A 14568-nucleotide genomic window follows, 5' to 3' on the forward strand; every position below is an offset into this window, starting at 1 on the left:
ACCACAATGGATTTACTCCACAAAACAAGTATAAATAAAATTCGAGTAGGGACTAAATTGTTCTAATTAAATTCGAGTAGGGACTAAATTATTCTAATTTAATTTTTTCAGTGACTAAAAGTTGAATTATTTTTCTGAGAAACCAGACTGAATTCCAAAATATTTATTAGGACCACAATCAGTTTCACTCTTATTTTTTTTATAACCTCCAAATTCACCTATAGCTGATAGACATAGCTCACAACTTAAAAAAAAAATTGAGACTGAATTAAATATTTGCATGCATAATCATAATTTTAAATATGTGCATAACACAAGAAAGAGACCCAGAAACTTGAGCAATTTATGCTGAGATATCCGCCACCATTACAAAAGGGACCAAAACCCTGAAACTCTTGAATCAAAAGTAAACAATAGTAACTGGTAATAAAAGTCATGTAATCAACCCATTTCACACATCACATAAAATTTAACATGTGTTTGGTAAACTCGAAAATATCACCTGTTCGTTCAGCTCTACATCGGCGTGAAACCAAACATGCTATAAACCTTTCCTAACCTTGTACAATTTGTACAACCCTATAACTCAATATTACAGCTACTACTACCTAGTTAAAGATCTACCCGCTTTACATAAGTTAAAGGAAAATACAGAGACAAGTTTAAAAAACTGACTCAAGAATTCCAAAACACATTAGTGTCACTGCTGTACAATGAAAGATCTTGTATTTCCTGGTTAGCCACATGACAATCAATAAGACGAGCTTGAATTATTTTGCAGAGGAATAGACCAGAAGGAAGCATCCACCATTCACTTTCATCCCTGTATTGGTCATCACCATAGCACAAAGGTTTAGAGAAAGTTACCAAATAGTCACTGCAAATAGGTACTATCGATTTTCATTATCTGATAAATAACAATTATTTGCTACTTACATACTAAAACTCCAGGATTGAATGTTGGAATGCTTGTCATGTGAATGAACTGTATAATGAATAAAACCACAAATGAAGGCAACTACCTGTTACAAGAGACCCGTTTCATTGTTAAGGTTAAAACAAATGCCTGAGATAGTGAACGAGCGTATTTGACATCACTCGAAATAAAAAATAGAAATATAATGAAAACTATGTGCTACATACTCTTGTCTTCTCATATTATTTGTTGTTTAAGGATCCATACCTCTTAAAAGTTACTAAATATACAATTCTCATGATCTATGTAACAATGACACTTCACATTCACATTAAAGGCATGTGTGGTGTCAGACACCAATACGCCACTGACACATGGTTATATTAAAAAAAAATTGAAAAATCAAATTATTACCAATATGTTGTAATGTTAGTGTTTCATAGCTCATGCTAAACTTTCTTGACTCAGACATGTGAAGTAGTTAGGTAGAAAGGCTAGTTAGAAGCAAGTTCATGTTTAGAATAACTTACAACATTGACTAGGGAGGTCAGATTCCACACAGCATATAGCCGAGCAAGGCCAGCTGATCTCCTAGGTCCGGGACTAAACAAAGCACTGATTCCAGATGGAAATGGAAATAACACACCAAGAGGGAGGACAAATAAAACCAAGAAGAAATTCACCAGCGACAACGAGTACATCTGAAGCAACGTAAGCAACACTAAGATGAAATCTCCAAGGAGTAATATAGATATAAATAGACCAACTAGATCCTGCAATGATACAAAAGAGGGTTGGAAAAAATCGATCATGGAGACATGCCAGTTTTTATAAAGACTGGATGTAGTACAGTTAACAAAGGAAACATCTTAATACCTGATGGCCAACAGGTTTTGTATTATACATAATTAAAGCAAACGGATAATATATAGTTTTCCTCTCTTTAAGAGTCCTTAGGATCTTGCCATTCAAAATTCCACCAGACATCCTTCTAGGCATTAGCAGGTGTTCATTGCTTGCCAAAAGATGCACTGAATTATCGGGACTTCTAAAAAAACTGTACACAACAAAGTATAAAAGGTTATTAATCTTAAATTTGTAAAATATTTAACATAACAAACTGTTAGAAAATATCATATAACAATATCAATATCTTGTAGGATTAGTTTCTTATTGTATTATATCTAAAACCCGATAACTCTTAACACATATGATAAGTTAGCATTACCCCGACTGCTTTTCAGATACTCTTGAATCATCATAACCTTCTCTTGAGGATGACATGTTTTCATTCTCGGTAGTATGTACAACAAGCCCAAATTGGCAATATCCAGAAGCTGTAGGCTGACACGATGCAAGATCAACACGTACACCATAAGTAGCCAATTTAGGATTTGCATATACATCAAGCCAGCTAATAACAGGTCCGAAAGTTATTTTGAGATGTCCGCGGCGAACTAAGCGTAGTTGAGCATTAAGACCAGCCACTAATCGATACCATATAGTTGGTGGAATGGACTAAGAAGCAGACATAAATAACCAGTGAGCAAAATAAACATCCAGGAGTATTTATCAACATTCAACATAAAAGATAAATTTTGAGAAAAAGCAAACCTGACTCATGATACTGGTAAGAATATTATCACTATGAAGAGAGAAAGGACTTATGTAACTTCCATCCCCCCCAAAAATTATAGACATGGGAAATCTTTGATGAAGATGAGGAGGCAGATCAGATCTTTTCTCATCTCCACCAAGAAAGAAGTCCATATATGCCAGCATCAGATCAGATGTTGCAGCTACCTGTGACATGATAGATTCATAAAGTAATTATGCTGGTTAATACCTTCATACTATTCGAACAAATCATACTCGCCTAATGTGGCAGGGAGAGAGAATATAGAGAAAACGACAAAAAACCAAAATGTTCAATGGTGAGGAAGTATTGATAGAAAAATTTAAATTATATAAAAATACTAAAATCATATAAACTAAATTCACTCGAGGGAAGTAATGAGTGGTTTGAGTGTAGTAAACTAGGATCCTCCATTATTTTAAGGGTACAAATCCATAAAAGTAAATCTGAAGTACCTTCAACCCTTCATAGAGTGCTCGTGAACGGCAAGAGCGCAAGCAGGCATGATCATACTCTGATCGAACAAATTCTCGAAGTTTCTGTAGTTTCTTTCTCCGACAGCTTTGCAGCCATGACCAAGCAAGGGGATATGCAGAGACACAAAGGATACTATATATAGACCCTTCCCACCATTGATAAGCAGCCAAACTATTAATCTCATCCACAAATCTGTTGAAGGCATCTTCGTATCTGCAACACGAGGTAATATATGAATTAGTTAAATGATCAATTTTAATGCATAACACGAACTAAAACATCCTGCACATTACACAACTAAATACTGTATTTGTGGACACTGTACAAGGATCCACTATCTTTTAGGGAGACATACACAATATCTTTTACTTGCTCTGGAGGACAGTGAGGAAGATGCCAAGGTTCGCTGAATGTATTTGGGCCTTGGAAATATAACCTATGCACATGACTTGGAGATTCCTCACTTCTATTTGTTTCAATAATCTGAAATATCACAGGTATACAAAGTTACAATCAACTGTAATCTTGAACCAAGGCCTTAAGGTAGCAAGTATCAAAGAAATTCACATGGAAGAAGTTGGTTATGGACCTCATTCAGTGATTCCAGAAAGGGGAAAGAGTGGTTCAGTCGAGTGTCATTTCGAGCAGGCGCAAGGGCTGGTAAATCATCCACAGCTACATATTTCATCCGTGCAACACTGAGAACTATAGCTAGCACAATAAGGAGGCCTAAAAGAATAAGACCAAAAATCCATGGCCCGCCAAAAGTGTATACCAACTCTTCAAAAGCTGTATAACAGTTTGGCATATGATATCTATCAGATGTGCACTTGTATGGACAAGGAGTCTCTGCCACACCACCTTTTGAAAAGGAAATAAGAAATCTAATCAAATACAAATTAGGAAATGAATTTTATCATGCTAAAATAACTGAGACTATTCAGCCTCAGGAAACCTTCTAAGTAAATGCATATACAAAAATAAATGTCTTCATTCTTCATTTCAGGTGGGATGAAAGTAAGTTTCAGTAGTAAAATTACCTCGAACAGAAATATATAAAGCACGATGTGGAAGCTCATGAGACGGGCAACTATGACAGAGGGCTCTATCAGACCCACTGACATTTTTGTATGTGCCAACCGGACATTCCTGTAACATGCAATTAAAACACAAGCAAGTCTAAGAAACTGAAAACTGCCTTAAAAACTTCATAGTCTAAGAAACTGAAAACTGCCTTAAAAACTTCATCTCAACTATAAATACAAGTAATCGCATTATCTCACAATATTGGTAAAAAATGACTAACAGCAATAGACCACGAAGAACTGAAACTTGTGATGCCATCCACCTAGTTTTCTAAAACCAATTCCAGCTTCGCAAATAATTAAAGAGAATTGTAAAGGATTATGGTTCATCTACCTCACAGAAGATACCATAAAGCCCTTTGGGACACGCTTTTCCACTAATAGATCCATTCTTTCCAGGAAGACCCTGACCACCGCCAAAACCGCCTCTGAAATAAGAAATAAAATCTCAACCAAATTGGTCTGGATAGATGAAAATTTATGCACACGTGTAGATTCACACCCATTTACATTAGCTAAAAGCAACCCAAAAATAGAGTTGAAAAGTATGGATAGAACCTTCTGAATGAGATATGTTAATTATAAACTGCCAAGTTCTTGTAAAAATTACTCACATTGATTTTTTTTTAAATGTGATCAGCTAGATTGACATGGATAATAGTTTACAAAACTAAAATCACAAACCCTGTAATTAAATTTAAGCAAATTGCACCTAACTGTATAATTATATGATTACAAAATTCCCATTACAACCCCCTGACCGATGAGAAAACCTTAAAATAAGTTTAGTTGTTGCAACAACCAATCCTTCTAATGGAAAACATGTTCAAGGGCTCTACTTTATTTCCATGATTCACCTACTGTATAACACATTCAAGTATACATCATTTTATCAAAGAAGAGTAACATTAATTGGTCTCCGGTTAGAGAGGCCTGTTGACTTAAACCAAGAAGTCATAAGCCAAACCAAATCATATCATCCAGTACCTGTACAATGTTATTCCAAATATTGATTTAACTGTCATGAATAAGCTTCTAACTCGGAATCAAATAAATCATGAACTAGGTCAATCAAACAAGTCTTCACTAACAGATGCATAAAACATATGAAGTAGAATATAGCATAAATTTTGGTATACCAACCCAGTAATAATGCTTCCCTCAACACTCGCTAAAGTGATGTATTCATCTCCAACTGGAATATTAGACCAATGAAAGTGAACCCTTCCACCACCTCCACCCCCGCCCCCACTAGGACTTCCTTGTCCTCCAACTGTTGATATCATGGAAGAGTCACCAAGAGCTAATGTCTGAACAAACAAAAGAACAGTTCCCCCGGAGCCTCCACCAGGGCCAATGCTTGAAGCCCTACCATCCTGCTTTCTTATGTCTTCTCCAAAGGACTCTCCATCGGATCTTAGTGACCCATTCAAAGTCAAATGTGACAATGAGTGCTCCAACGAACCCATCACTGTCAAAATCAAGATAATAATTATATAAAATCACTTTTTTTGACTATGAAGGTTAAGAAACTACAATATGTACTGCCACAACCAAATTTTAATTCAGATCTTACCAATAATGCCGCCACCTGCAGTTGCACCGGCAACGCTATCATTTCCACTGCCACTACCAAGTTCACATGGTAAATCAGGATCTCCATATATGGTACCTCCTTCAATGAAATTGCCATTGTAATATCCATCTCCACCATATCCTCCATGCCCGCCTCCACCACCAATGCCATTTTCGAAATATCTTCCTTTGCCCAACCCTCCAATACAACCTGCAAATGCTCCAAATACTTTTAATATAGCATCATTAAAGCATTGAAATTGCACAACCCCTCGAGCAATGCATGTAATTCTCTATGGGGGTTGTATTTAGAGGGAAGTGACAATATACCTAGCCCAGATGCACTAATCACTCCAGAATATTCAACCTCTATACTTCGAACCCAGTGAAAGTGCAGAACAGAGCCAGTTATGGTGCCTTCAACACTAACATCTTCAACCCGACATATCTGCAGCAGCAACACAAGACAATTACTATCAATTATTAGAAAGATATACGACGGGTAAAAAGATTAAATATTAAGGAAGCTAATGAAAAACCTGAAGAGTGAAAGCCAATGAAGAATTCACATTACAATCTTCAGGAGGATGAAGCAATTCAACAGGGCAATTTTCATGTTCACAGTAGAGTTGTGGTGTAGTTGTCCTGCCATTTTACACAAAATGAAACAAGGTATTAACCAAAAAAAGAACTGCATGCTACAACCTTCTGTCTGATTAAGCTTAGCATAAACTTACATATTATCATCACCGGAAGCCTCCAAAGGACCTCTTAAAACAGATCCAGGTCCAACCTTTACATTTCAAAGATGACAATTATTTAGGTAGTACAAACATAATAATACAGTTAGAAATCTTAAAGGTCGAGAAATCAATTTTAAAATCCCAAGCTGCATATAAGTTATCTATGCTGATTCTTTGTGTGAGCATACATGTTTTCCTACAGTCACATTTATGAAGAAAATATACACTATGCACTACAGCCAAAAGGGTCACAAGCAAAATCCTCTAAACCAACAGTTCACAGAACATCCCTCAACTCCTAGTAAGGCTAGTCATAGAGGAAACCTAAAACCAAATGAAACATACTTCGACACAAACACCTGACACGTTAACACATCTTTAACCTTTTTAGATGTGTTTGAAATTTGTCCAAAGAATGTATAAGGTGCATCAAAGCAAAGTAAAAACATTTTTTGGGGACACTTGTTTGAATTGTCCGAGACCTGTCGTATGAGTGTCATACAGGTGTTGGACACTAATTCAAAGAATGTCGAAGCAAAGAAAAATAACATTGTTTTGAGACACTTGTCTGAATTTTCTGGCATGTGCTGTACAAATGTCATAGTGTCGGACACTGCGACACGCCTAATCCTAGTGGTGTTCGTGCTTCATAAACATAACTTTTGCCTAGAATATTAACTTATTATCTCTTAATGTCGCACTAACCGATTCAACACTAACTCAACTTTAACCTGTCAATTTTGGCAGCACCTAAGTAGCCCTGGTTTGGTCTTTATCAGTTTTATTGTTGATACACATGCATACAAAAACATCCCACAATAAAACTTCAACACCCCCAGTGGCAGAGCTTGTCTAATATATTTTAGGGGTGCACATTTATAATCTGTATTAACTAATATTTAATGCATATAACAAATTTCGCAATCCTGGGGTAGCGGTATAATCGCTTATTTTTACGTGTGTGCACAGTTTGAACCTTCTCATCGCATTTTTAAAAACAACACATTAATAATACACTAACTGGAAACAAAAAATAGCAAATTTGCAACCCCTTTTATATCACATTGCTTATAGACCACTGAACCATCTACTCACAAAACAGACTTGCCACTGCGCTACTACTAGATACAATTGATATTTGTGGGGAAATTATGTAATATTGTTAGCCTGTGATTTTTAGCTGAGTGTAAAGTCAACGAATTGATGGTCATAGCTGCGTTGACATTACCAAGTGTCTAAAGCTTAAGCCAAAAGCTTCGACATATTGACTGTATCGACCCGTTGGTTCGACTGACATGTAAGTGGAGAAGTCTAAGGAACAGATCCCACAAGATTAGGATCACTCTCTCTTCCAAACATGTTCAGATTTGTATCTTTTCTTTACACAAATTTTCTTTGAGATTTTTCGAGATAATCTTTTAAGTGAACTAAACTCATGATTGTTAACTAAAAACACCAATAAACAAATATATAGATCAAATATTTTTCCTAAAGAAGTCCTGCCACTGAACACGCCAAATTTGCAACCCCTTTTATATCACAATTGCTTAAACATTTTTAATGCTTACCTTTGTCCTATATTCATAATTCCAATTTTGAATAAAAAATATCCCGTCTTAAATATTCAATCTACCTAGTTTGTCACTTCCTAACATTATCAAACCCTTTAACAATGTTTAGAGGCTCACAGGTCTTCAGCTGCTAGCCTAAATTCACAATACCAATCACCAAATACCCCAACAAATAGAATTTCTAATATTACCAAAGCCGTTCTACAAGAACATCCATCATGCTCATGTTTCATATCAGGTGTGCATAAATATCATGTTGATGTGGAGAAAGTGAACAATCTTTAGAATAGTCAATTATATATTATAAAGAAACTGCAAGAGAATTTCAGTCTCTGACTTACACTGATGCTATAAAATAGTGACAAAACCAGATGTTGTGCTTCAATCAAATTTCCAGATCCAGACAAGTTCAAAAAACCTTGGCCGTGAACTCCCAAGTTTGCATTAGAATGAATAATAGATGAATCCTGGTCACCACCACATGGTTAAATGTGTTACGGTGTAAGCAATAAAATTTAGGTTCTGCTTTAAATTTGAGAAGTAGCAGATAGTATAACTACCTTCAGAACTACTAAGTTGCTGGCTTCAAGTATGGATGTTGTAACAATTGAATCATCATTAGCATCAATAAGTATCTTGGAATTCAACATCAGGTGAATCTTCACAGACATACGAAGAGCTCCAAATATCTAATTGAAAAACAAGGAACAGTTAAAGAACAAGGGAAGTGTTTTTTTTCTTCAAATACCCAACTCGTATTAATTTTAAACCATGAAATAATTTATTGCCTCTCACAATTAGGCAATATGAGGAATTTTAGATTGTCTCAGCTTATAGGAAATGGTCTCTAACAAAAAATGGGGGGAGGGGAAGGTCATAAATTTGTACCTAGCTAGGCAAAAAAGGAAGCAAGCAGGATAATCCAAGTAAAGAAGTACTATCATTCTATGAAAAGTTAGCCTTATAGTTCTGCTTACTTTGATCACAGAGTCACTCATCAGAAGCTCTTCTGCCATCAACTCAAACTCTGACGAGCTGTAATGAGCAAGCCCAAAGCCTAAAGCAGCTCCAGAGGTCAAACGAATTAGTCCACCGACCTGCAAGTTAATGAAATATAAAATTTCTGCATTACTTCAAACTAAATAACTAAGAAATAATAAAAGCCATAATTTATAACGCTCCAAAACGAAGTAACCTAAACTTACTCTAAAAGTTCTAATAATAAATAACAATCTAAGTCGATTAGTCAATATTATTGCATACCATTCATGATAATTATTTCCTCCAAATAAAAAGGCGATCTGTAATTCTCCAAATTCAGTAGTTTAAAGCTCTTAAAATTCCAATAGTTAAATGTGGATCTTCTCAATGATATAGAGGGAGCCAGGCTAGCCGAATTTTTTTCTTGATTATTTAAATATAGAATGAAAGATAGGTTATTTGTCCAAAGAGGTAGTTATACAATAAGCTCAATTTTTCAATCACCTGAACACGGCTCCAGTATAAAGGAAACAATGCCTTGGCCTGATTCTGGATATAAATATTTGTCCAAAGAGGGGCCTTAGGAAACTCTAACAGAAGTGTATCAGTTTGTGTAGACAGATTATGATTGCAAATGGTAAGACTGCGAGGAACAGCATCATAATATGTCCCTGCAGCACCTGCGTTGCCAGCACATCCAAGACTCACTCCTCCTGCAAGCAACAGAAAAATCTTTGTTATAGCATGTATGTAGTTATTTTTGGTAATAATCAGTCACCTATTAGACGGAAAAAATAATCAAAAATTAAATTTGAAATGAAATAGAAGACATGCACATTGAATGTTTAAAACAATAATAATGACAGTATCACACCATGACTGAAGAAATTTGTATTGTCGTGTCTGCTGAAGACGTGGATAGAAATTCTCCCTCCCCCGCCGCCAGCAAACCCACTACCTCCAATAGCACTAATTATGCCACCTCCGGTCCTGCAGTTAGCAGACGACGTGATTAGTTTTGTCCTGCCCTATTTAATTAGCTCAAGCAATCTGAAATTACATAGAAAGAGGGAACAACGGAAGTTCAATAGTACTTAATCTATTTGTACATTGGAGACTAGTCGATTATATGCAATGATACAAGTGCAACCACTCTAGGTGCGGATCATAGTTAGGATGGGCTGGAGTCATGGCACCCCCAAAATTTTCTTCTTCTTGGATATATAATGCAATATAAGTTTTTTATTTATATGTATACATTTAATATTACACTTCCGTTTATTTGCAAAACTGTTGCAGTAGTTCAGTGGCATAGTAAGTTACTCTACATCCTCAGGGTAATGAGATCCCTTCCTTCTGCATCCATTTTGGGTATGATTTTGCATAGAAATTTAAGTGATAAGAGTCGTACTCAGTACAACAAGTTTAAAAATATTATCACGAGGGAGTTATTGCTGACAGGATAATAGTCTTTTTTGAACTTGGTGTATCATTTTACCCTCATCTATCCCTAGCACATGATTGAGGGCTCTCTTCAACCCTTCCTAGAAGGTGGGAGGAGTATACACTTATGATGCTGGACTAGATGTGGTTAAAAACTTGGATTAATTATCAGAAGGAAAAAAAACTAACTTTCCGAACCACTTTGCAACAAAAACTTTCATGTAATTTTTGGGAAATCATTTAATATATGGCTAGTGTTGTCAATTGCAGTTCACGGGAAATGGCGGTTTGTTCAAATTCTGCTATGCAACTGCGTTATAGCGCCACCATTTCATACTTATATTTTGTACTAAACAGCATATTGCGGAACAGTAACAAGTATTTCAAATCCCCCTCCACTGATTGCCGCTCTGCAAACATTCATTAAAGGTTCCACACCACAAACAAAAAAGAAAAACAACAGCAAAATCTGCATACAGCACCAAGCACACAACACTCACCAATCACTTTCTACAAATCATAAGTATAATTAACCCCAGATAATATACAATCGTAGAATATACTATATCATAAAACAGAATTTACAAATGCAATAATAAAATTGAAAGGAAAAGGAAGAGATTTACATTCTATGAGCTTGAATAAAAATGCTGCCACCAGAACCACCTCCACCTTTCATCCCACCATCAGCTCCATTCGCCAAAAGATCAGCAGAAACTTCTATAGAATCCACCACTTCTAACCATATCCTTCCACCTCCTTCCCCACCATAGCTCTCATTTTTAACAGTAGTCCCTCCCTTACTCCCATAACTCCAGGGTCTATGAAGCGATGACCAAGAATAAGCATCACCACCCCAAACATCATCAGGAAGCTTAGTATTATCCGAAACACAAGTCGCACCTCTCCCACCGTGTCCTCCACCAGCCCCCTGAGTCCCCGTAGGTGACCCACTCGTCTGCGCCGGCGGCAAACCGGCCAAACCAGTAACATTTATCAACGACCCCTCAAACAAAGTCGCATTTCGCGACGCAATCGCAACAGTTCCAGCAACTATAACCGAACCATTCTGTAAAGTAAAATCCTCACTCATATTAACCTTAATCACGCAACCTAAAACAAAGCAAGTCAAATTCACACCGGGGAGTATATTCAAACTTCCGTTTCCTTCTATATACACGTCACCGGAAAAGATTAAACTATAATTAAGATCGCACGAAGTGTTTAAAGAGCCGGTTCCGTTGAGACCTTCGCACGAAAGCGAAGGAGGATGAGGCTCAGGCGGCGGCGGCGGAGGTGACGGCGGCGTGTAATCGCTGTAAAACGAGTTGAAATCGGAATCGGTAACAGAAAAATCATGGTGTGAATTAGAAGTAAGAAGAAAAAGAAGAAAGGAAAAAGTATAGTATAGAGTGAAAGATAGGGTTTTGTGATTGTGAAGAGTGAGAGCCATTAAAAAAAGAGGCAAACTCAACACAATCACAGAGATAAGGGTTTTGGGAGAGAAAATCGGTTATGGATTATGAGAGAGAAAATCGGTTATGGATTAAGAGAGAGAAAATCGGTTTTGGATTATGAGAGAGAAAATCGGTGGAAGAAGATGAAGAATTGAAGTATTGTTATAGTGAAGAATAAGAGAAGAAGAAAAAAGATAAAAATGGAAATAAACAAATGCGAGAAAAAGCAACGTCGTCGACGCAGAGAGAGAGAGAGGTGGCTGCGTGCTGGGGAAGCAGGCACGCACGAACGGCACGTGCACATCCATTCTTCATTTGTTGGGTTTGTTGAACTTTTTTAAGAATGTATTTTTTAATTTTTGTAAAATTTTATGATGTTTAGTTTAATTTATGACATATACATTTGACCGTTGATCTAGATTTATGGATTTTAATTGAATAAAAATTAAAATAAATGGAAGGTTTGTTAGGATATTTTTAATACTAACAAACTTTATGGATACACACCATGCTATAATAAAACTTGCAATAGTAACTTCAATTTTTTTTTTTTAATTTCCTTTATTTAAGTTTCTTAAATTTTATTAGTTAAAAGATATATAATTAATTTATCTCTTATTCAAAATTTTAATTTTTTATGAGTGAGATGTTTATATTTGTGTTAAGTTATGTATGGTAAGATGTTTTTTGAACTTATAATTTATACTTTATGAGCTTATGTGATAATAAAAGATTTATTTCGTAACAGTTTTTTTATCACGAAATTATAATTTATTTTATTAATTTATAATTTATTTTTTAGACACTATTTTAAGGGTCTGTTTGTAAAAATAGCGGTTGACTGATAAATAGTATATCTTATGGTTTATGGTCGATGATTGATAGTTTATAGTTGATGATCGAGACTGATAGCTAATAAATTAATTGAAGTGTTGGATAAAATTAGTGGTTCAAGTAACTTATAAACGTAAATTGACATAAAAGATCTTTAATATATAATTATTTTATTTTAAATTAAAATAAATTATAAAGGATAAAAATGAGTTTTTTTAAAATAATAAGGATAAAAAAGAAAGAAAAAATGATAAGCTATAATAAAATACAATTCAAAATAGCATTTAAAAAATAAGCTACAAGCTAGCAAAATAAACTATAGACTCGTGATGAAAAGATTAAAAAGATTGTTATCAAACATATTTAAATTGTCATATAAGCTTATAAACTCTAAGATATTAGTTCAAAAATGTGTCTTATCAAACATAGCATGAATATCACTTTAGGGTCCACTTAGTAAGCCATATTTTCGAGCTTATAACTTATAAATTTATATGACAACTTAGATTATGTTTGGTAAAAATAACGGTTACCTGATAATTTATAACTTATGGTTGATGGTTGATAGTTTATAGCTTATAACTTATAATTGATGGTTGATGGTTGATGATTAATAGTTGATAAGTTAATTGAAGTGTTTGATAAAACTAATTTATAAATGTAAAATAATATAAAAGATATTTAATATATAATTATTTTATTTTAAATTAAAATAAATTATAAAAAATAAAAGTGGATTTTGTTAAAATAATAAGGGTAAAAGTGAAAGAAAAAATGCTAAGTTATGAGCTATAAGCTAAAATATAATTTAAAATAACATTTGAAAAATAAGTTATAAGCTCGTGATGAAAAAACCGTTATTAAATGAGTCTAAATTGGCATATTAGCTTATAAGTTATAAGTTATAAGCTCAAAAATGTGTTTTGGCAAACAAAACCTTATGCTCTTTTTGATAAAAAAATTATCTTTGACTGACAAGTTAGTTTATAGCTTATGGGTGGTGGTTGGTGACTCATAGCTTATAACTTATAGCAGATGGTTGATGCCTAATAGTTGATAAGGGAATCGAAGTGTTTGGTAAAATTAACGGTTCACTTAACTTATAATGTAAAATGACATAAAAGATATTTAATACATATTTATTTTATTTTAAACTAAAATAAATTATAAAGGATAAAAGAGGTTTTTGATTAAAATAATAAGGATAAAAATGGAAGAAAAGATAATAAGCTATAAGATATAAGCTAAAATGTTATTTAAAATAGCATCTGAAAAATAAGATATAAGCTAGTAAAATAAGTTATAAGTCCGTGATAAAAAGACGGTTATCAAACTAGTTTAAATCATCATATGAGCTTATAAACCATAAATTATAAACTATAAACTCGAAATTGTGACTTACCAAACAGAGTCTATTGAGAGAAACATTTTTAGAAGATAGGAATTTTTTTTTTATAAATTAAAGTGACTTTATATATGATAATATTCTTTTAGAAGATAGGGAGATTTATATATATATATATATATATATATATATTAAAATATAAATATTTTTTAGAAAATTCTTTAAACTCTTCAAAATAAATATTAAAAGTGAGAATTTTTTATAAAAACTAAAAATAAAGTTTTATAAAATTAATAATCTTTTTTTTATGTTAAGTTTTAACTTATTTAATAGATATTGATTTTTGTCTTGACTTCCGGTCAGTTATTCTGTTATTGTTAAAATTATGAAAAACACTTGCAAATTCAAATTTCTGAAAATAAAAATGACATGTTGTTCTTGTATTTATCTTTCTTTTAAGTTGGATTTTAAAATTAAAAACAAGATGTCATTTTTGTATTTATCT

General features: G+C 34.0%; 1 protein-coding gene across 1 annotated transcript; it reads right to left on the reverse strand.

Annotated features, from left to right (window-relative positions):
* Nucleotides 1-421: 421 nt before the first annotated feature.
* LOC127108398 (uncharacterized) lies at nt 422-12166 on the reverse strand. The gene is made up of 22 exons (XM_051045859.1): nt 11054-12166; nt 9859-9974; nt 9489-9697; nt 8981-9100; nt 8564-8692; nt 8345-8470; nt 6427-6482; nt 6229-6334; nt 6020-6137; nt 5691-5900; nt 5258-5585; nt 4449-4542; nt 4070-4178; nt 3619-3890; nt 3385-3512; nt 3008-3242; nt 2531-2719; nt 2145-2434; nt 1793-1973; nt 1447-1689; nt 937-1022; nt 422-823 (listed from the first exon to the last, which is right to left on the reverse strand). Exons 1-22 carry the CDS (start codon nt 11878-11880, stop codon nt 676-678), a joined length of 4320 nt encoding a protein of 1439 aa, XP_050901816.1. The 5' UTR covers nt 11881-12166; the 3' UTR covers nt 422-675.
* Between the last annotated feature and the right edge of the window lie 2402 nt (nt 12167-14568).

This window comes from Lathyrus oleraceus, chromosome 7, assembly GCF_024323335.1.
Source record: "Lathyrus oleraceus cultivar Zhongwan6 chromosome 7, CAAS_Psat_ZW6_1.0, whole genome shotgun sequence".
NCBI lineage: Eukaryota > Viridiplantae > Streptophyta > Magnoliopsida > Fabales > Fabaceae > Lathyrus > Lathyrus oleraceus.

Bases quoted from the DNA above. Each gene is read 5' to 3' on its own strand.
- LOC127108398 (XM_051045859.1), bottom strand. From the start codon at position 11,880: ATGGCTCTCACTCTTCACAATCACAAAACCCTATCTTTCACTCTATAC. The intron at 9,975-11,053 runs GTAAATCTCTTC...TGCTAACTGCAG, and splicing joins TTTATTCAAGCTCATAGAAT to GACCGGAGGTGGCATAATTA. The intron at 6,483-8,344 runs GTAAGTCAGAGA...TGAAATGTAAAG, and splicing joins CACTATTTTATAGCATCAGT to GTTGGACCTGGATCTGTTTT.